Below are 24,002 nucleotides of genomic sequence, written 5' to 3' on the forward strand. Positions count from 1 at the left end.
AGAATACCCGATGCGTTAGAATCGGGCCACCATCTATTATATATATATATATACAGGTATATATATATATATATGTATATATATATATGTGCCTCCTAATGAATCTGTAGTGTTTGACACCAAAAATGTCACTCATCAATCAAAACTGGAGCGACCATGACCGCATTTTGGAATTTACACCCCTCGAAAAATGTATGTGTGTGTGTAGTTGGCATTTTGACCCCACAGGAGTTTAACATATTTTTAAATCATTGGATAATGAAAATAAAAAAACATTCTTTAATCTAGTTTTCTTTTCACACGCGGTAAACAGAGAAATCTTCACCCTGCAATTTAACCCAGTTTGGATAATAACCTATACGTGGTCGGACACTATTCCTTATTCCTTTAACACGAAGCATGTTTCAGAAGGAAAAGAGCTTAATTTGGTTTTTGGAATGAAAATTTTGTTATAATAGGTTTTTGCTGCCATATTGGAATTGCAGAGCCCTTTAGGGAGCAGAAAAGTGGAGAAACCCTCTGTTCACGCATAATGAAAGTGGCAATTTACTGCACGGTGTCAAGTGTTGTCCAGTCTTATCAGCCGCATATGTTACATAAACCTGACTGGTTATCCCTCTGTCACATTTAAAGGAATTAGAAATGCATAGAAATGGCACCTATTTTATTACTTAACATAAAAGGTGTGCATTTACAAAGGTCATATGCTTTCCTCCTCTGCAATACTATTATTTTCCATTTGTTGGGAACTTATATAGGAGTGTCCATAGTTAAGTTTCCGAAACTCTTCTTTAATATCCAGAAAAGATTTGTTCTTTGTTTCAGGTACAATCAAGTAGATGAAGTTGGCTATTATAAGGCACACCACAAAGAAGAACAGGAAACAATACTGATTTAATCCATTCTGGAAGAAAAAAGAAACAGAAATTATAGGACTGCTAATTGTTATTAGGCAGTTTTGGAGACTACCAATGCTAATTGAGAAGTTTTATCCTGGAGTAAAAATTAATGGTGGGTGGCAGGAAGTAACAGCTCATAAATATGCATGACTCAGTCTGCCTCCTGTATCACATACGTGTATCATAGAAGTGTGATGCTCAGAATTAATTCCAGAATGATGCATAAAGATTGTACCCTGCTATCTGACATCATCGCACTCTAATCAGCATGTATATTTATCTTTTCTCCCTACAGGTATGTCATCCAGCTTTCCACACTGAACTTTCCTATCTCAGCCTGTAGCAAAAACTTGGTATGCTTTTCAACTGGCCCCTGCAATATTCCCAATATTTATGACCTTGTTTACCCTGCCTTGATCATATACATCTGGCTCTCTAAATTATCTGAACAAGATGCGCAAGGACGCACGGACTACTCCCCTCTACTTCACACCTGAATGCACTTTGCTGCACATATGTTGTATAGCATAAGTCTGCCAAGACGTCAGTCTGCCCCGTGTATCACATAAGTGTATCATAGAAGTGTGATGCTCAGAATTAATTCCAGAATTGAACCAGAAGGGAACTGAAGGTATCTGGGTACAGTCACCAGAAACAATATTTCTGTTTGTCTTCACTCTGACCGCTACAATCCTTAACTTTCTATTAACCCCCCTTATGCCTACACCTAGTAAGGAACTGGTCATCTCTTCTTCAATCCTCCCCATCCACCTCACCTCCTCCTCTGGACTGTTTCTCCACATACAATCCTCTGTCTCCAAACACAGACAGTCTCCTCATGCTCTCTCCTGCTCCCACCTGCTAACACTTTCTCTGCTCCTCCTCACTGCCGGTGATATTGCTCCAAATACTGGTCCGCCTCACCACATTCCCACAGTTACTTCTACCTCCCATCCATGCTCTAACACAACTTTCCGTAACCTCTCTAACCTTATACCCATTCTCCCAGCTCCTGCTTCCCCAGTCCCACTAACAGGAGCACTATGGAACGCTCGCTCTGTCTGCAACAAACTTTACAACATCCATGATCTTTTCATTATTCATAAACTTTCCTTCCTCGCCATCACCGAAACCTGGGCCACCCCCTCTGCCACAGCCTCTCCTGCTACACTCTCGTATGGTGGATTCCACCTTTCCCACACCCCCCGCCCCAGCAGCAAGCATGGTGGAGGAGTTGGTTTTCTCCTGTCAGATAACTGCTCCTTCACCCCAATCCCACTGCCACCCTCCCTTCCTTTGAGGTGCACTCTGTGCGCATCTATTCCCCCTCCAGTTGGTTGTCATTTACCACCCCCCAGGGCTAGCCGCCACCTTCCTTGACCACTTCACCACCTGGCTACGTCATTTCCTTTCTGTGGACATCCCCACTATCATCATGGGCGACTTCAACATCCCCATTGACACTTCCCTCTCAGCTGCCACTAAACTTCTATCTCTCACTTGCTCCTTTGGCCTCGCTCAATGGCCTTCTGCAGCCACTCACAAAGATGGCCACACATTGAACCTCATCTTCACCCGCCACTGCTCCCTATCTAATCTCTCTAACTCACCTCTCCCTTTTTCTGACCACAACCTACTCACATTCTCTTCCCTCTCCACTCCTTGTCCACAATCTCCACCCGACAAACTTGCACACCCTTGCAGAAATCTTAAACACCTCAATCTACACTCACTGTCTGAATCCCTTCTCCCTCTTACAGGCATAAGTTCCCTACACAATATGGATGCCACTGCCACTCTATATAACACTACAATAACTGTTGCTCTGGAATCAGTCACCTCACTCACACATACCAAAGCTCGCAAAATCAACAGACACCCCTGGCACACCAACTTGACCAAAACTGAGACGGGCTACCAGGGTTACTGAGCGGAGATGGAAAAGATCCCACTTCAATGAGCATTCAAACAGTCCCTCACTACCTTTAAGGCCACACTCGCTGCAGCAAAACAAACCTACTTCTCATCTCTCATATCCCCCCTGTCTCACAACCTTACACAGTTATTCAACACTTTCAATTCTCTCCTCCATCCCCCAGCACCTTTTCCCTCTCCACTCATCTCGGAGGAAGACTTTGCCTCATATTTCAAGCAAAAGATTGATAACATCAGAGACAGTTTTGGTGGACAACCCCCAGAGCACCTCCTCCCAAGTGCCCAGCCCTCCTCCTCCAAAACAAACTTCTCCACCATTACAGAAGAATGACTCTCCACTAAACTCTCAAGATCACATCTCACCACCTGTGCACTTGACCCTATTCCATCCCACTTCATCCCAAACCTCACCACAGTCTTCATTTCATTCCAACCCTAACCCATCTCTTCAACCTATCACTAACAACTGGTGTTTTCCCCTCAAGCTTTAAACATGCCTCAATCACACTTATCCTCAAAAGCCCTCTCTTGACTCATCCTCTGCATCTAGCTATCGCCCCATGTCACTTTTCCCCTATGCCTCAAAACTATACAAGATTTCTCCCGTGCATCCCCCATACTCTGGAACTCTCTACCCCAACACATCAGACTCTCGTCTACCGTGGAAACCTTCAAAAAGAACCTGAAGACCTACCTCTTCCGACAAGCCTACAACCTGCAGTAACCACCGATAGACCAAACCGCTGCACGACGAGGTCTACCCTCGCCTACTGTATTCTCACCCATCCCTTGTAGATTGTGAGCCCTTGCAGTAAGGGTCCTCTCTCCTTATGTACCAGTCGTGACTTATATTGATTAAGATTATTGTACTTGTCTTTTATTATGTATACCCCTCCTCATATGTAAAACGCTATGTAATAAATGGCGCTATAATAATAAATAATAATAATTACTCTTCTATGTGAAGAAGAATAAGGCAGAATCAGAGGCAAATTTTACCATAAGGATATTTGTGACAGACTGCTGAAATCTCAATCACTGCCACTACTTTATGCTGCCTCAGCAAAAGAGCGATGGCAGAGACTTTTCACTTACAGGAAACCTGTCATCAGGATTTGCTAAGTAAACTACAGGCATTGTCAGGATTGCACTGTTACACTGATTAAAATGATATCTTGGTAAAAGAAATCTGTCTTGTGGTTGTTGTTTAATCTCCTGACAATGCTATAGTTTACTTAGAAAAATTCTGATGGCTGATTCACTTTAATAACCTATTATGTTGACCCTTAATAAAATGTTAATAAACATACTATGTCAGGTGTGTTAACGAGCAACATATCGCAGATCGCAATATTTTACTGTTTTACATACTACAAATGATCAAACGCTTTCAGGCTTAAATCCCCTATTGGGATTTAAAAAAAGTAACTGAAGCTATTAAAAAATGTATTAAAGAATCACTCCCATCAAAGATGTTATCCTCTTAATATATTGCAATCATATTTTATAGCTTGGAGCACTTACAATTGCTCATTTTGCCTTTCTATCCAGCTAATTCTTTTGTTTTCTGTAGAAACAGGAAATCTCTTCTCCCTGCATTTATCATTCCCCTCTTCAACTTCTCCCCCTGCCAGAGACGATTCCAGCGACTCATGACTCATACAGGGAAAATTTACCTCCTGTTTCTACATGGAGCTTAGAAGGATTCAACTCGTCATTTTTTAATTGCGTAATCTCATAGACCTCATGGAAAACATAATAATTAACTGGGTAGAAGAGCAAAATGAGCAATTGTAAGAACACAGTGCCATATAATATAATGGCTGCAATATTATCGTTGGTCCGGCTTCTGGCGGCAGTGGTCGGTCTCCGGTACCTTCCTCTGCCCCTTGTCCATATACTGATGTGGCCAACAAAATCACGGGCCAAAATCCTGTGCGAGCCCAACATGGCTCCTTAATTATATAAACTGGAGTAGTCAGGTAAAAAGGGTCAGGAGTGGACAACTATTCTCTGCCCACGTCAAGGTGCAAGTGTCAGTCTCGTATGGGGGCTCTCTTGGGCAGCGCATGTATGGTACTCACGGTCACGTAGTGTACCGCACCTGGTTCTCCCTGGTGTTTACTGGACACACACTGCACGTCCTGGCTCTCCCTGGTCCCTGCTGTTGGCGGCGGGTATCGCTGATCTGCTTGGCACTGGTACTCCCGGCCAGAGCACTACTCTATGTGGCTATTGCAACACCTGGCTCGGCTCTGCTCTGTGTACATGAAGCTACCCGGCTCAGCTCTGCATAGCTCTGCTCTGCAACGCTCTCACTCTCCAGGTTGCTGCTGAGCACACCACTCCCCTCAATTGAGCAGTCCCCATCCTTCAGGCCTGCTGCAGCACTCTCTGGAGGGGGAAGCAGAGCACGCTCCTCACTGCTCTGCACTGGCCCCACACTGCCCTGCTTGGCATGCTTTTTCCCTCTTTTCTTCTGCCCCCCTCTGACAGCAGGAAGCCCCTCTTCTCTAGAGCTCCCCCCAGGCAACAGGGCGAGGTCGGCCTCACTCAGGCTTCCCCCCGGGAACAGTGGATGCAGTCTCTCTAGTTCCAGACCCAGCACGCAGGTACCCGCTGCCTTGTCGACCCCCTTACAATTGCCTTAAAGTGCAGTCATCGTCCCAGGAATGGCGTCGCCCCCACAACTATGATCGCTGTTGTGGGGGCGTCGCAGCCAGTTGCAGCTTTTCTCAGTGTTTCAGGCCATGAAATCACCTGAAACACTGATGTCTAGCCTGTGATTGGTGCTGTAAGAGCACCAATCATAGGCTGGAACCTAGCAATGCCAGGATCAACAGAGCCAGCTCTGCTAAGGTGCTATTGACGATTACATTGATTCCACCAATCAGAGAGCACAGACGTGGTGTGACCTGGCAGTGACCGCCCTGTAGTTCCTCATTCTAGCTGGGGATTTGTACTGAGTGATTACTCTGTCACTCTCTGTGCTGTACTGGGCCTTGTGGTGCCACAAAGCCTGTGCCATCACAGTTCATGCTTCTGCTGCCTGTACTCCTGATGCTGAACAAAAAGAAGAGAGTCCTGGATCCCTCCCTTATCTTTACTAATCAACCCCAATCCCCCTCTCACTCATTTTTCCCCTTTTCCCCCCTTTCCACCACCCAGGGCCGGCGTCAGCACCCGGCACTCCGGGCAAATGCCGGGGCCCTGGGGAGAGAGGGGGGCCCACTTACAGCTGGGAGAGCAGAGCAGGAGATAACATGCTCTCTCCGCCCACAATGTCACTGCTGGCTGTGTTCTCTTAACCCCTATGTGCCAGCTCTGACACAAGCATCTTCTCACTCAGTCAGTGCAGCCAGGCAGGCACACATAGGGGTTAAGAGAAGGCAGCCAGTGTGACTATTTGTGGGCGGAGAGAGCACGTTCTCTGCTCTCCCCCCTGGGTGGCTGCAGTGCTGAGCTGAACTTATCAGGCAGATTCCGAGGAGCTCCATCCTACCAGTGCCTGAGTGAGTGTTATGGTATCCAGCAGTGGTTGAAGTTGTGGCTCAGTCTGCTGCTGTCTGTCTCCGCTGCCTAAAAATGTGGGTGATGTCTGGAGGAGCAGCTGGTGGGGTGCAGCCTGTAGCCACCCAGCTCTCCCAGAATACATGCATGCTGCACCAAACCTGCACCAGTGGGGTAGGAAGAAGCTTAACCCCTTCCCATCTGTATGAAGGTTATTGCTAAACCTTAAAGATAACAATCCGACCCGCATAAATGGGGTTAACCAGATGCCAGGAGGAAGGGGAGCTGCTGCCATGGATAAAACTGAGCTGTGGGCTGTACGTTGGGGCCCCGTGGCCCCAGGCTGGAGACTGGAGGGACTCTGCCCAGTGCTGGCATATGGGTGATTTCTGCTCCGGAGTCTCAGCTTCTCTCCTCCACATCACACTGTGCGGTCACAGCAACATTGGTTGTCTCTGTCCAGGTCCCAGCAGCTGCCACTGCTCCCACCAATGACATGGCATCACTTAACCCTTCCCCTGCAGCCACCGGCAACAAATCCACATTATTCCTTGATTAAATCAGGTTCCAACCCAATAGAGGAGCAGACATTTCCTGCTGCCATTAGGGTCCGGGAGGGGGTGACATTGGCTGCCCTGCTACTCTGTAGTGGGGGGTGACAAGTGTAACATGGGGTAACGATGACGGAGAAATGCACAGAATAATAGTGAGCGCGACAGAGGGCAGTGTATGGTCTGGAGCAGTCAGGGGGTGGGCTGCAGGATCCCCCCCATACTGTACATGACTGCCTGGGACAGGGAGGCATTTAATGAGCTTCTAATGACAGGGCACTAATTGGGTCATTAGGGTTTGTGGAAAGGATTCAGCATCATGTCCCTCATTAATGCCCGAGCCGCCTGTTACTTTGTAGCACAGATCTGTTGGGGCCGCAAAACCAAACAACGTTGTTTATGTAGAAAAGTCTTTGTTTCATAGAAAAACTCAAAACAGAAAAGCACCTCTCCTGTATATATACACTGCACAGCACCTTTCCTCCTGTATATACACTGCACAGCACCTCTCCTGTATATATACACTGCACAGCACCTTTCCTCCTGTATATATACACTGCAGAATTTACAATAGCTGTCACTCATGTAAGAAGTGAAATCTGGCATTGTACTATACATTTCTCTGCCGTATCTGTGCATCATAAATCGGGGTATGTGTTAAAGGGGGGGCCCACTGAGACTCTTTCGCCCGGGGCCCTCGAAAACCTGGAGCCGGCCCTGCCACCACCCCTTCTGCCACCGAGCGCTGATCAGCACTTGATCGCTCGTTTTTGGCATTTTTTCTTTTTCGTGCTTCCTGCAGCTGCTGAGCATTGATCCGTGACTCAATTCAATGATCAACATCCATGCTCGCTGTTTTCCAGGAATTTATTTTGTCCCTGTCCTTGTCCTCCCCTTTGCATCACCTCCATGCGTGCATCCTGCAGCCATTGAGCGTTGATCAGTGACGCAAATCTCTGATCCGCACTCATGCTCGCTGTTTTCCACAATGTTTTTTTCACTATTTTTCTCCCCCTCTTTAAACCCCTCAGTGTGTGCAACCTACAGCCTCCGATCTGCTGATTAGATGCACACTATCATGCTCATTTTTGGCAAGGACTTTTTTTTCTCCTGTCTATTTTTTCAAATCCCCTTTTGTACCATATCCGTGTGTGCGTCCTACAGCTGTCTAGCGCTGGTCGATGATGAATATCCATCTTTTGTTTCTTTTTGGGGAGTGAAAAAAGAATCGAGTGAAAAATCATTTAGATTAGCCAACAGCTACTACAGTATTTTTTACTGAATTGAGTTAGTGTCAGCACGGAAAAAAAAAATCATCCCTGTATCTGTCCTACAGCCATCAAGCACTGATCACTGACTCACATCAATGATCACTCTCCGGTTGTTGGGGTTTTTTGTGAAAAGAGAATAAAAATAATATAGATTAGGGACATTAAAAATATGCTATGGTAATAATCGTCATCTACTAAGTAGTTTTTACTGAATTGAGTTAGTGTCAGCGTGGAAAAAAAGAATCACATCCGTGGGTCCCAAATCAGTTTTAAATAAAAAAAGGTTTACACCAAACACTCACACACACATTTACAACTAAATAAAATTTGGTACATGCACAAACACCGCATATGTGAAAAAATGTCATCCCAAACACAATATTCAGTGGAGAAGGCATACGCTTTCCTTACCTACAACACTGACAGTGAGGGAGAGGATGCCACCTTCCTTTATTTTTCCACTTCCTCTTCTTCCTCAAGTGATGCTGAACAGCCGTGCAGATGCCCGAGGACAGAAAATGAACTGGTGCATACCGTTACTGACCATGTATGGACCTCACCCTCTGGAGACTAGGAGCCACTGATTTCTGATTTTATGACTCAGTCAGGAATTCAATTCGACACCCCCAGCCTCACAGAAATAGACCTTTTTCAAAGTCTTTCCTCAGCGGATTTTGTAAACATCATGGTGCCTCAAACAAATTTGTGTGCCGAGCAATTTTTGGCACAAGACTGCCCTTCATCATTTATTAACTGGACCCCTGTATACGCAGTAGCAACAATTGTATTTTGGGTCTTCTCCTTTACATGGTATTAGTGAAGTAGCCAGAGCTTCGGCAATGTTGGAGTGCTGATGTTTTGTATAACACTCCAGTGTTACGCATGGCTTTGACAAGTAAACGATTTGAGGCAATCCATAAATGTTTGCATTACAATGATAATGCACAATGTCTTCCCCGAAACGACCCTACCTTTAACTGACTTTTCAAAGTTCGGCCAGTCATTGATCACTTCAGCAACAAGATCAGAGGGATATTTGAGTGGATGAGTCCCTAATCTATTTCAAGGGGAGGCTCAAATTCTTTCAATATCTGCCTATTAAAAGGGCCAGGTATGGAATTGAGCTCTACAAACTGTGTAAGTGTGCCTCAAGGTACACCCACAGGCAGTGTCGGACTGGGGTGAAAAAGGCCCCCCAATAACATTGACTTTGGGGGGCCCACTTTTCACCTGCATTCAAATACTATACTACCTTCATTCACAAATTTACCTATATCTCTATTAGATGGCACTAGAGTTCTAGTCCTCTTCCTCTCTGAAGAGACAATTTGCATATTTCCCAGAGGAGCATTGCGGTTTTAAGTCTTATGCTTATCATGTCACTCTCCACAAGGAGAAACGATACTTCTTGGATCCCGGTCAGATGCCTCTCAATCAGCCAAACCAGATCTCCACTTTGCACTGACGAGGGGCAGTACCCCGAAACACAGTGTCTGCAAACTGAGATTCTGGTTTGGCTATTATCATTTGACAAGGCTCGTTAAAGAGTCGACATTGACTGTTAGAATTGCTACTTTCAATAGGTGGCACTAGAGTTCTAGTCCTCTTCCTCTCTGAAGAGACAATTTGCCTATATCTCTACATAATAATAAACTGGGTAGCATGGTTAATGAATGATGAGATGCTGCTTTTTTCTGTACAGAGTGAATCAAGTGAATTATGCCAAGTACTGCCCATACAGTGGGGTTGGGGGCCCAGTTCTACATAGGGGCCCACCGGGGGATTCCCCTGTTACCCTGTGGGCCAGTCTGAGCCTGCCAACAGGTTTAGAGTTTATGAAGGGAAGGACATCCAGATTCAAGCCCCTGAATGCCCCCCTGTCCTGCGAGTGAGTGGGAAAATTATGTAGGATTTGGTGGATCCCTAGCTGGATCTAGGCTACCACCTATACGTAGAAAACCTTTATACCAGTATCCCACTCCTCAAGTCCCTATCTGCGTGAGCTACTGCAACCTGCAGTACTGTCTGCAAGAATAAGAGAGGTCTCCCTAAGTTGCTAATTGGGCATCTGCTCAGAAAGCATGAGAGCACCGCCCAATGTAGAGACCACATGCTAGTGGTCATGTACAAGGACAAGATGGATGTTCTTTTCTTGACCACTACACATGGTGATGTCAGCACTGCCACAGGTGTACAAGGTACCTCTACGCAGGTCACCAAACCAGACTGTGTACTGTGGTATAACAAAAACATGATGGGAGTTGATCTCTCTGATCAAGGCCTTCATCTGTACAGTGCCATGAGAAAAACCAAGGTGTGGAACAAGAAGCTGGCCTTGCACATCGTACAGATGGCAATGTACAACACTTTCGTGCTATCACAATGTGCAGGCTAGACCGGTACATACCTTCAGTATCAGTAGGTAGTGATCAACACCCTAATGTTTGGAAATCAGAAGGGAGAGGGCCACAGCACTTCCAGAACTGATGGTGCTCGTATCGTATCTAGTCAAAATTTCCCCAATTAGGTCCCTCAAAACACAAAGAAAGGAAGTTCGCATAATAGGTGCAGAGTTTGTTACAGAAGGGGGATACAGAAGGACACCACTTATTAATGCGACACCTGCCCGACAAACCTGGCCTGTGTTTAAAAGAATGTTTCAAACTGTACCACACATCCAAGGATTAATAAATTAATTTCTGACTAACACAACTCACGTATGCCAACATGACGTACACTACATAACTCACGTATGCCAACCTAATGCACTCTACATAATTTACATATGCCATTACATTATAAAATTCACATACCAGGACACACTAGATCAATTCCAATATAGGGTCACTTGTGGGGGGGTTTCCACTGCTTCGGCACATCAGTGACTCTCCAAACGCAACATGACACCCACAGACCATTCCATCAGAGTCTGCATTCCAAAGCGTAACTCCTTTCCATCCGAGCCCTGCCGTGCACCCAAACAGTAGTTTTCCTCCACATAAGGGGCATCAGCATACTCAGGAGAAATTGAGCAACGGATTTTGAGTTTCATTTTATCCTGTTGCCCTTATGAAAATAAAAAATGGGGCTAAAGTATCATTTTTGGGTGAAAAAATGTAATTTTTTTTATTTTTACAACTCAATGTTAAAAATTTCTATTAAGCACCTGGAGGGTCAAGGTGCTCACCACACATCTAGGAACATTCCTTTGGAGGTCTAGTTTGTGGAAGATTTCCGCTGTTTAGGCACATCAGAGGCTCTCCAAACACAACATGACACCGGCAGACAATTTCATCAATGTCTGCATTCCAACTGTCACTCATTTCCTATCAAGCCCTGCCATATACCCAAACAATAGTTTTTCTCCATATACTGTATGGGGTATCAGTGTACTCAGGAGAAATTGCACAACATATTTTGGGTTCCATTTCTCCTGTTACCCTTGTAAAGATAAAAAATTGGGGCTAAAAGTTCATTTTTGTGGAAAAAATTTGATTTTTTTATTTTTATGGCTCTACTTTACAAACTTCTGTGAAGCACCTGGAGGTTCAAGGTGCTCAGCACACATTTAGATAAGTTCCTTGAGGTGTCTAGTTTCCAAAATTGGGTCACTTGTTGGGAGTTTCAATTTTTTAGGCACTTCAGGGGCTCTCTAAACATGATATGTTGTCTGCTCTTGATTCTAGACAATTTTGCATTCAAATAGTCAAACGATGTTCTTTCCTTTTCAAGCTCTGCCATGCGCCTAAACAGCTGTTTTCCCTCACAAATGGAGTTTCAGTGTACTCAGGAGAAATTGCACAACAATTTTGGGGTCCATTTTCTCCTGTTATCCTTGTGAAAATAAATTTGGGGCTAAAAGTTCATTTTTGTGGAAAAAATGTGATTTTTTATTTTCACATCTCTACGTTATAAACTTCTGTGAAGCACCTGGGAATTCAAGGTGCTGACTACACATCTAGATAAGTTCCTTGAGGGGTCTAGTTTCCAAAATAGGGTCACTTGTTGGGAGTTTCAACTATTTAAGCACATCAGGGGCTCTCCAAATGCAACATATAAATAATACTTACAACTATAAATGGGAAAGCCATTCCTATAGCGAAAAAACTCGTCCAGTTTACAGCTCCTCCTATCATGTAAGCTCCTGTACGTGCTGACTGGGTAAATAATTCTGCAGTCAGTGTATTTGTGACACCACCTAAGGATTCAAGAACACAATTATTTCTGTTATCAGAAAAATAGCCATAATGAGAAGTATGATATTTAACTTCTTAAAGGGAACCTGTCAGCAGGATTGTGCATAGTAACCTACACCCAATGTCAAGTCGGTGCTGTTATATCGATTACAGTGATAAATTGGTTGATGAAATCCATCTTGTAGTTGTTTTTTAATCTTTATTTTCAGTTTTGTATTAATGAGATTCTCATGCCCTAAGGTGGGGTTGGTTTATGTGGTGCTCTGATTATACAGCTCTGGCAAAAATTAAGAGGCCACTGCAAATTTTCAGTTTCTCTGATTTTTCTCTTTATAGGTAAATTTTTGAGTAAAATGTACATTGTTGTTTTATTTTGTAAACTACTGACAACATGTCTCTGAAATTCAAAGCTAAAAATATTGTATTTATTTGCAGCAAATGAGAAATCGTCAAAATAATAAAAAAGAAACAGCGCTTTCAGACCTCAAATAATGCAAAGAAAACAAGTTCTTATTCATTTAGAAACAACAATACTAATGTTTTAACTCAGGAAGAGTTCAGAAATCAATATTTGGTGGAATAACCATGATTTTTAATCACAGCTCTCATGCGTCTTGGCATACTTTCCAACCAGTCTTTCATACTGCTTTTGAGTGACCTTATGTCACTCCTGGTATAAAAATTTTATCAGTTCTTCTTTGTTTGATGGCTTGTGACTATACATCTTCCTCTTGATTACATTCCAGAGGTTTTCAATGGGGTTCAGGTCTGGAGATTGGGCCGCCCATGACAGGGTCTTGATGTGGTGCTCCTTCATCCACACATTGACCTAGCTGTGTGGCATGGGGCATTGCCCTGCTAGAAAAACCAGTCCTCAGAGTTGGGGAACATTGCCTGAACAAAGGAAGCAAGTGTTTTTCAAGGATAACCTTGAATGCGGCTTGATTCATACTTCCTTTGCAAAGATTAACCTGCCCAATTCCAGACTTGCTGAAGCATCCCCAAATCATCACCGATCCTCCACCAAATTTCACAATGGCTGCAAGACACTGTGGCTTGTACGCCTCTCCTGGTTTCCTTCTAGCTATTAGACGACCATGTGTTGGGCAAAGCTGAAAATTAGACTCATTGGAGAAGATTACCTTATTCCAGTCCTCTATGGTCCAATCCTTATGGTCTTTGGCAAACTTCAGCCTGGCTCTACTTTGCTTCTCATTGATGAAAGGCTTTTTTCAAGCTTTACATGACTTGAGGCCTGCATCTAGGAGCCTGTTATGAACTGTTCTTGCCATGCACTTCACCCAAGCTGCCATTTGCCATTTCTTTTGTAGGTCACTTGATGTCATACTGTGGTTGCTGAGTGACATTCGAATATGATGATGGTCATCCCGTCAGTGGAGAGTCCTTTTCACCCTCTGCCGGTCTGTAGCTTTGTTGTCCCCAATGTCTGCTGCTTGACCTTGTTGTAACGGAGTCAACATGACGCTCACTGTATCCCTCTGCTAGTAAAGCCAGAATTGAGCCCTTCTTTTCCTCACTCACTTTCAACTCCTTTGGCATGGTTAAAAGTTATTTTTTCATTCAAATAACTTTTGGGCTATTCCTAGCACATTCCCTCGCTAACTAAGATTTGGTTCAGATGATCACCTAATCAGAAGGACATTAAGTAGAATGAGGTGTACTCTGGTTGGAATTCAACTGACACTGGAATGGACTGGCTGTCAGACATGTAGAGATGGTGATTTTTTGATAACTGTGCGGTGGTCTCTTAATTTTTGCCAGAGCTGTATATTCATAATGCAGACTGTTGACAGGTCACTGCTCCCTCACTGACCTGCCCCCTAGTTTGCCTAATGAATATACTAATGTGTGTATTAGAAAAATAAACATGTCATGTCATCAAAATGGCGACGCCTGCGCACTATCACTTGTCAGTTAGTGGCTATTATATGGCTGTGCTGAAAAGGAAAAAAAAAATCACCATTAAAATGGTGCCGTCGGCTGCACCTGCGCATTAGCATTTATTGCATACTGATTACCGATAGATAATACTGCGCAAGTGCCTCCGCCCGCCCCTTGCTGCTGCAGCCACAAAAATTTACAGTACAACAAAATTGCGCCGAAGGTGGTGCATGCGCAGTAGCATCTATCGATACGTGAAACAAGTTAGATTACACTCACCCAGGGCGGTCCCGGTTCGGGTCCGATGTGCGTCGCAGGTCCGGGTCTGGCGAATCCCATCTTCATACGATGTCATCATCCTCCTTTCTTCTGTTGCGGCTCCTGTTCAGGGGTACTGATTTGCCCTGTTGAGGGCAGCGTAAAATACTGCAGTGCGCAGGAGCCTGGCCTCTCTGACCTTTCCCGACCCCTGCACACTGCAGTACTTTGCTCTGTCCTCAACAGGGCAGAGAATTACATCTGTGCAGGAGCCGCGGCAGGAAGCAAGGAAGAGGACAACATCGAATGAAGATGGGAGGCACCAGACCAGACCCGGACCTGCGATGCCCATCGGGCCGGACCGCACCAGACTGCCCTGGGTGAGTATAATCTAACTTGTTTTTCTTATCTTTCAGGTACATCCGGGGCTTATCTACAGCATTACAGAATACTGTAGATAAGCCCCTGATGGCGGTGGCCACAGTTCATAGGGCCAAAATTAGGTGACAGATAAATCTTACTCCAGTCCTTCCTGGAGTATGATTTGTGTCATATGAAATGCCGCTACACGTCATGAAGTTGATGAACAGCAGTCACCGTGCCCCAGTTCTGCCCACTTTGTCAGAGTTGGGTGAAAATGGCATGAAAATGGAAAAGGTTTCAAAATTTGAGATGAGCCAAAATTTTGCGGCTTTTTCCGCCAGAGTTCTGGTGTAAAAGTTTTGATGAATCAGCCCTGATTTATTAAGACTGGCATTTTGCAAACCAGTTGATGACCAGTGAGCTGAGCCATGTAATTTTCAGGCAAAAATCCATCTAATTTTCAAAATGTTGGCAAATCTTGCGAAGACGGGCGTAAAACTGCCAAAAGTCTCAACATTTTTGAGCAACTATGAGTTATGCAAAACATTTCCAACATTTGAAGTAGTTTTACACCAAAAAGGTGACAAAAACTCCGCGATGAATCAGGGACTATATTTTAAATATCATATACATAGTTGTATTAGTACATTCTATTAACATATTAATTACTGATTTAAGCGGACGTTGACATGAATTCGTTTCTCATTGCTGTTCTCTTAACAGCTTTGTTGCTTTTTAAATATTAGCTACTTACCTGGTCCTAGACCAAAACTTAGTATAAAAGTTAAAATAGCTGCCATACTAAAATAAGGGACCCATTGATATGAATCCTAGATAGGAAGAGAGAAAAAATATCATTGTAACGTTAATAGCTCAAAAGGTTAAACTGATCTTTAAAAAAACTGGTATTATAGGAGATGGTATTATTACTATTATTCTTAACCCATGGACCTTTTCCTAATCCTTTTTTACCCCATTTAAAAGCGAACCCGGCATGTTAAAAACAGAATATTATATCGACGCCACGGTGGTCGAGCCTGCTACCCTGATTGGTAGCCCTTCTTAGTCTCTCACAATGTGTTAGCATTATGTCTTTGCCCTCCATTGTTAGCTGACATTTTATATTAAGAAGTCCTAATGTCACATCATATCACTTAAGTCTTCCAGCCATCCCCTGTGGAACAACTGAGCTGGATTAGTGGTAATTTTCGGCCTGAACCTGTTTTGATTGTTTAAAAAATCCAGTGGCGCTAACAACACCATTGCTCCTGCACCAGATAGTAGCGCAGTACCACTCTACTGCGTATATGTCTATAAATGCTTTAAACAATTTATATCTGCGCTAGAGAACGCTCCTCACTTATTATGTGGGCCGATAGATAGTGCCGATGCTAAACATGATTAAAAGCCAAAAGGAAACAGCCAAATGAAAGGTAGGAAAAACAAATGCCACTGCAGAAATAATTGTAGTAAGGGCACCCAATAGTATATGATAAAGTCATAAAAATATCAGGCATACATAATTGGGCGCTCCCCTTAGCCAGTTACGTGAGCAATCACGTGACTGTGACGTCACGCAAGGTCCTGTACTCACAGTGTACCGAGCGGCTGTACAGCGCAACGTGTATTTATTACACGCCGGCAAAAACTTCATAGGCATCCTGCCACCGGCCGGGGCAGAGGTAATTAGTGCCATTATCTGAAGGACCCAAAACGGACCTCCAAACAACGGACACTCCACACAGGCAAACAGCACCCAAGAGGACGACATCACGCAATATAATCAAGCATATCAGGTAAACCTCTTCCATCCATACCTGAAGCTGTCGCCCAATTATGTATGCCTGATATTTTTATGACTTTATCATATACTATTGGGTGCCCTTACTACAATTTTTTCTGCAGTGGCATTCGTTTTTCCTACCTTTCATTTGGCTGTTTCCTTTTGGCTTTTAATCATGTTTAGCATCGGCACTATCTATCGGCCCACATAATAAGTGAGGAGCGTTCTCTAGCGCAGATATAAATTGTTTAAAGCTGTTTTTATTGTTGTTGATGTTAAACTTGTTCGTTGTATACTCTACAATTCTCTGATTAGTAGAATTAACTATGCCTCTCTTTCCAATGATCTACGATCTATCCCCTTTCTGACTAACTGAGTAATGTAATGAGTATGAATTACATGTTTGTTTTGAAAACTTAAATAAAGAATTACAAAAAAACAAAAACACAATATTAATGTGTAGATATGGGGTTAGTTGGCATGCTAGGAAAGAAACCTCCAGCTTTCAGTCATAGAGGAGCAGCTTCAGTCAGTGCTCAGTACATAGAAAGTGCCAGCAGTAACCGCACCTCCGGCACTGACTGACAGCCAGCTCACTAGTGCATCAGTTCTGTTCAGGGTTGCCAACAGTCCAGAAATTTTCAGACAGTCCGTAAAAATAGAGCACTTTTTCCCCTGTCCGTAAAGAAATTTAAGGCAATCATGATTTTTTTTTTAAACTGAAGAAATGTAATTGTCATCATTTTACAGTTTACAGTGAATGCAGCTGATGTCTTCATATCAGAATTATAGGGTGTAGACATGGATCACTTATAATCATAAAGAACACATTAAGCCAATATTTGCAGGTTCATAGCGTTTTTTTACATGACAGGTTCCCATTAAACACTTTGGATCTACATATGATAATTTATCAGAATTACCTGAAATGTGAGCGACACTGTTAGTACAATACAAAACATTGCCATTAGGGAATATCCTCCAATGATGAGAACTCGTCTTCCAACTCTGTCTATCAGCAAACCCTGTAAATAATATACTCATTATTACAGTGATATAATCATGGAGCACATGTGTAAGGATGATGGACTGTGCTGTCGCGTTCCAACCCCTGAAGACACCAAGCGCATTGTGTGGTATGGTAAGATGTATTATGCCATGCGTCTTTGTATATATTGTGTTATGTAACATAGTAACATAGTAACATAGTTAGTAAGGCCGAAAAAAGACATTTGTCCATCCAGTTCAGCCTATATTCCATCATAATAAATCCCCAGATCTACGTCCTTCTACAGAACCTAATAATTGTATGATACAATATTGTTCTGCTCCAGGAAGACATCCAGGCCTCTCTTGAACCCCTCGACTGAGTTCGCCATCACCACCTCCTCAGGCAAGCAATTCCAGATTCTCACTGCCCTAACAGTAAAGAATCCTCTTCTATGTTGGTGGAAAAACCTTCTCTCCTCCAGACGCAAAGAATGCCCCCTTGTGCCCATCACCTTCCTTGGTATAAACAGATCCTCAGCGAGATATTTGTATTGTCCCCTTATATACTTATACATGGTTATTAGATCGCCCCTCAGTCGTCTTTTTTCTAGACTAAATAATCCTAATTTCGCTAATCTATCTGGGTATTGTAGTTCTCCCATCCCCTTTATTAATTTTGTTGCCCTCCTTTGTACTCTCTCTAGTTCCATTATATCCTTCCTGAGCACCGGTGCCCAAAACTGGACACAGTACTCCATGTGCGGTCTAACTAGGGATTTGTACAGAGGCAGTATAATGCTCTCATCATGTGTATCCAGACCTCTTTTAATGCACCGCATGATCCTGTTTGCCTTGGCAGCTGCTGCCTGGCACTGGCTGCTCCAGGTAAGTTTATCATTAACTAGGATCCCCAAGTCCTTCTCCCTGTCAGATTTACCCAGTGGTTTCCCATTCAGTGTGTAATGGTGATATTGATTCCTTCTTCCCATGTGTATAACCTTACATTTATCATTGTTAAACCTCATCTGCCACCTTTCAGCCCAAGTTTCCAACTTATCCAGATCCATCTGTAGCAGAATACTATCTTCTCTTGTATTAACTGCTTTACATAGTTTTGTATCATCTGCAAATATCGATATTTTACTGTGTAAACCTTCTACCAGATCATTAATGAATATGTTGAAGAGAACAGGTCCCAATACTGACCCCTGCGGTACCCCACTGGTCACAGCGACCCAGTTAGAGACTATACCATTTATAACCACCCTCTGCTTTCTATCACTAAGCCAGTTACTAACCCATTTACACACATTTTCCCCCAGACCAAGCATTCTCATTTTGTGTACCAACCTCTTGTGCGGCACGGTATCAAACGCTTTGGAAAAATCGAGATATACCACGTCCAATGAATATGTGAATTGTGTTGTAATGTACAGTGTATAGCAGTACAATAAGGAGTGTATAGTGTGTAGGATAGGGAGTATAAGGATGTGGATAGTTGACTGTAGTATAGGTAGTGACGATAGGGTAAGTTAGGATATAGTTAATGTTTGGGACTAGCCCACAGGGTGTGGAATTAGTGTTAGGCAAAGTGACTGAGTTCCTGTGGTAGATAGGTGATGGTACCAGAGGTAGAACCAACATCTTTAATTCATGGTATACATTATGATTATGCCATAAATGTCTGAAAGGAGAATACTCCTTTAAGAATGCAGTTCCTATAGAGAGGAGAGCTATACAATTTGTTCTTACCAACAAATAGCAAAGGGTATGGAACTTGTTCTTGGACCACACTCTTCATGGAACCCACAGAGACCGCGTAGTCAGCCTATTTGATAGATATATCCTTTATTCCCTGCTCCTTGCTATGCTAATTAAAGATTGGATGACCATAACTCCTTAAAAGTATGCAACATCCATTTTCATCACAGGTTATGGAGGAGAGGCGCTGAGCCCGCTTTATATGTGCAGATTTCGACTGTGCTACCTAGCCAGCATCTGTTTCTAACAGCAGGAGTGGAGCTAAGCTCCGATTGCTGCTGTTAACCACTTAGATGATGCTGCCAAACAATGACAGCAACATTTAATTGGCATGTTTGCCGATGTGCGAGAGCTCCCATTGAATCCCCAACAATGCGCTGTTTGGCAGCTGGCAGTCTGCTGACTGTCACCATGGCTGCCCTCTTATTTATCCTGTGAAATTCAGCCACTGCTTGGACTTCATAGGAGAACTGAAATAACACTGTAATAGTATTGCAGCATAAAATAAAAGAGATCGTAGGTCCAAGGTCTCTAAGAAAAATAAAAATTAAGATAAAAACTAAAAAAGTTTAAACAAAATGTAAAAAAAGATAGAAGAATAAAGAAATTAAAAAAAAAAAAAACATCGCTCCATGTACAGAAAAATAAAAAATACAGGTCACAAAAAATGGTGACAGATATTTTGTTGTGTTTTTACATGTTTCTACATTTTTAATCACTAAAATATAAAAAAAAAAATTGACAATCATAAGAAACTCCATAAAACATCTGCTTAATTGTGAGTTTTTTTCCCACAATTTCAGCCTGCTTGAAAATTGTTCCTCGTTTTTCAGTACATTATATGGTTCGGTAAATTGAACAGTGATATTCAAAAGTATATCTCAGCCTGCAAAAAATAAGCCTTCATATAGATATGAAGAAAGAAAAGTTAAAAAGCTATTGCTCTTAGAAGAAGTTGAGGAAAAAAACAAAAGTTCAAATTCAAAAATATATCTCGGCCTTAAAAGGGTTAATTGGTTGATGTGGATACCAACTAGTGGAAAAAATGTGCCTTTATAATGTGAAAATCGAAGGCCACTTACACATGTCATTGCAGTGATACATTCACAGACTCCAGTCCCCAGTGTGACGTAAGGTATGTTTTCATTGGGAATCCCAGTTTTTTTAAACACGTACTGCGCGTAAAAATAGATCTGGAAAACCAAAGAAAGAATGAGAATTTAATTTGAAAATCACCCTACATTTAGCAAGAAGTGATATACTTCACTATACTTCACTATTTTGATTCAAACTGTACTTATTGGAAATGGTAGGCAAAGTGTGGCAATAATCTGCCCGTGACACCACGCAGGGGAATGAAGCAAAAGTTTAAAATAGTATTAACCCCTTTACCCCCAAGGGTGGTTTGCACGTTATGGACCGGGCCAATTTTTACAATTCTGACCACTGTCCCTTTATGAGGTTATAACTCTGGAACGCTTCAACGGATCCCGGTGATTCTGACATTGTTTTCTCGTGACATATTGTACTTCATGATAGTTGTAAAATTTCTTTGATATTACTTGCGATTATTTGTGAAAAAAATGGAAATATGGCAAAAATTTTGAAAATTTTGCAATTTTCCAACTTTGAATTTTTATGCAATTAAATCACAGAGATATGTCACACAAAATACTTAATAAGTAACATTTCCCACATGTCTACTTTACATCAGCACAATTTTGGAACCAAATTTTTTTTTTGTTAGGGAGTTATAAGGGTTAAAAGTTGACCAGCAATTTCTCATTTTTACAACACCATTTTATTTTAGGGGCCACATCTCATTTGAAGTCATTTTGAGGGGTCTATATGATAGAAAATACCCAAGTGTGACACCATTCTAAAAACTGCACCCCTCAAGGTTCTCAAAACCACATTCAAGAAGTTTATTAACCCTTCAGGTGTTTCACAGGAATTTTTGGAATGTTTAAATAAAAATTAACATTTTACTTTTTTTCACAAAAAATTTACTTCAGCTTCAATTTGTTTTATTTTGCCAAGAGTTACAGGAGAAAATGGACCCCAAACCTTGTTGTACAATTTGTCCTGAGTATGCTGATACCACATAAGTGGAGGTAAACCACTGTTTGGGCGCATGACAGAGCTTGGAAGCGAAGGAGCGCCATTTGACTTTTTAATGCAAAATTGACTGGAATTGAGATGGGACGCCATGTTGCGTTTGGAGAGCCACTGATGTGCCTAAACATTGAAACCCCCCACAAGTGACACCATTTTGGAAAGTAGACCCCCTAAGGAACTTATCTAGAGGTGTGGTGAGCACTTTGACCCACCAAGTGCTTCACAGAAGTTTATAATGCAGAACCGTAAAAATAAAAAATATTTTTTGTAAAAAAAATGATCTTTTCGCCCCCAATTTTTTATTTTCCCAATGGTAAGAGAAGAATTTGGAACCAAAAAGTTGTTGCACAATTTGTCCTGAGTACTCTGATACCCCATATGTGGGGGTAAACCACTGTTTGGGTGCATGGGAGACCTCGGAAGGGAAGGAGTGCCGTTTGACCTTTCAATGCAAAATTGACAGGAATTGAGATGGGACGCCATGTTGCGTTTGAAGAGCCACTGATGTGCCTAAACATTGAAACCCCCCACAAGTGACACCATTTTGGAAAGTAGACCCCCTAAGGAACTTATCTAGAGGTATGGTGAGCACTTTGACCCACCAAGTGCTTCACAGAAGTTTATAATGCAGAACCGTAAAAATAAAAAATCATTTTTTTTTCACAAAAATTATCTTTTTGCCCCCAATTTTTTATTTTCCCAATGGTAAGAGAAGAAATTGGAACCAAAAAGTTGTTGTACAATTTGTCCTCAGTACACTGATACCCCATATGTGGGGGTAAACCACTGTTTGGGCGCATGGGAGAGCTCGGAAGGGAAGGAGCGCCGTTTGACTTTTCAATGCAAAATTCACAGAAATTGAGATGAGACGCCATGTTGCGTTTGGAGAGCCACTGATGTGCCTAAACATTGAAACCCCCCACAAGTGACACCATTTTGGAAAGTAGACCCCCTAAGGAACTTATCTAGATGTGTTGTGAGCACTTTGACCCACCAAGAGCTTCACAGAAGTTTATAATGCAGAGCCGTAAAAATAAAACAAATTTTTTTTCCCACAAATATTATTTTTTAGCCCCCAGCTTTGTATTTTCCCGAGGGGAACAGGAGAAATTGGACCCCAAAATTTGTTGTGCAATTTGTCCTGAGTGCGCTGATACCCCATATGTGGGGGGGAACCACCGTTTGGGCGCATGGGAAGGCTCGGAAGGGAAGGAGCGCCATTTGAAATACAGACTTAGATGGAATGGTCTGCAGGCGTCACATTGCGTTTGCAGAGCCCCTAATGTACCTAAACAATAGAAACCCCCCACAAGTGACCCCATATTGGAAACTAGACCCCCAAGGAACTTATCTAGATGTGTTGTGAGAACTTTGAGCCCCCAAGTGTTTCACTACAGTTTCTAACGCAGAGCCGTGAAAATAAAAAGAAAAATTCCCCCCAAAATTATTTATTAGCCCCCAGTTTTGTATTTTCTCGAGGGTAACAGGAGAAATTGGACCCCAAAATTTGTTGTCCAATTTGTCCTGAGTGCGCTGATGCCCCATATGTGGAGGGGAACCACCGTTTGGGCGCATGGGAGGGCTCGGAAGGGAAGGAGCGCCATTTGGAATGCAGACTTAGATGGAATGGTCTGCAGGCGTCACATTGCGTTTGCAGAGCCCCTGATGTACCTAAACAGTAGAAACCCCCAACAAGTGACCCCATATTGGAAACTAGACCCCCCCATGAACTTATCTAGATGTGTTGTGAGAACTTTGAGCCCACACGTATTTCACTACAGTTTATAACGCAGAGCCGTGAAAATTAAAAAAAAAATTTTTTCCCACAAAACTTATCTTTTAGCCCCCAGTTTTGTATTTTCCCAAGGGTAACAGGAGAACTTGGACCCTAAAAGTTGTTGTCCTATTTGTCCTGAGTACGCTGATACCCCATATATTGGGGTAAACTCCTGTTTGGGCACACGGGAGAGCTCGGAAGGGAAGAAGCACTGTTTTACTTTTTCAACGCAGAATTGGCTGGAATTGAGATCGGACGCCATGTTGCGTTTGGAGAGCCCCTGATGTGTCTAAACAGTGGACACCCCCCAATTATAACTGAAACCCTAATCCAAACACACCCCTAACTCTAATTCCAACGGTAACCCTAACCACACCTCTAACCCTGACACACCCCTAACCCTAATCCCAACCCTATTCCCAACCGCAAATGTAATCCAAACCCTAACCCTAACTTTAGCCCCAACCCTAACTGTAGCCTTAACCCTAACTGTAGCCTTAACCCTAACTGTAGCCTTAACCCTAACTGTAGCCTTAACCCTAGCCCTAACCATAACTCTAGCCCTAGCCCTAACCCTAGACCTAACCCTAACCCTAGCCCTAACCCTAGCCCTAACCCTAGCCCTAACCCTAGCCCTAACCCTAACCCTAGCCCTAACCCTAACCCTAGCCCTAACCCTAACCCTAGC

General features: G+C 42.9%; 1 protein-coding gene across 2 annotated transcripts in view; it reads right to left on the bottom strand.

The window, feature by feature from the left end:
- Window positions 1-647: 647 nt before the first annotated feature.
- LOC138670897 (solute carrier family 2, facilitated glucose transporter member 11-like) overlaps window positions 648-24,002 on the bottom strand; it is a 196,512-nt gene continuing 173,157 nt past the window's right edge. For both annotated transcript variants that reach the window (XM_069758668.1, XM_069758659.1), the window contains 5 exons: window positions 20,502-20,612; window positions 17,592-17,693; window positions 15,640-15,715; window positions 12,237-12,364; window positions 648-904 (listed from right to left, as the gene is read on the bottom strand). In XM_069758668.1, coding sequence (XP_069614769.1) covers window positions 701-904; window positions 12,237-12,364; window positions 15,640-15,715; window positions 17,592-17,693; window positions 20,502-20,612 — 621 coding nt within the window. In that variant the 3' untranslated portion in view covers window positions 648-700. The remainder of the gene's footprint in view (window positions 905-12,236; window positions 12,365-15,639; window positions 15,716-17,591; window positions 17,694-20,501; window positions 20,613-24,002) is intronic.

This window comes from Ranitomeya imitator, chromosome 1 (assembly GCF_032444005.1).
Source record: "Ranitomeya imitator isolate aRanImi1 chromosome 1, aRanImi1.pri, whole genome shotgun sequence".
Taxonomy (NCBI): domain Eukaryota; kingdom Metazoa; phylum Chordata; class Amphibia; order Anura; family Dendrobatidae; genus Ranitomeya; species Ranitomeya imitator.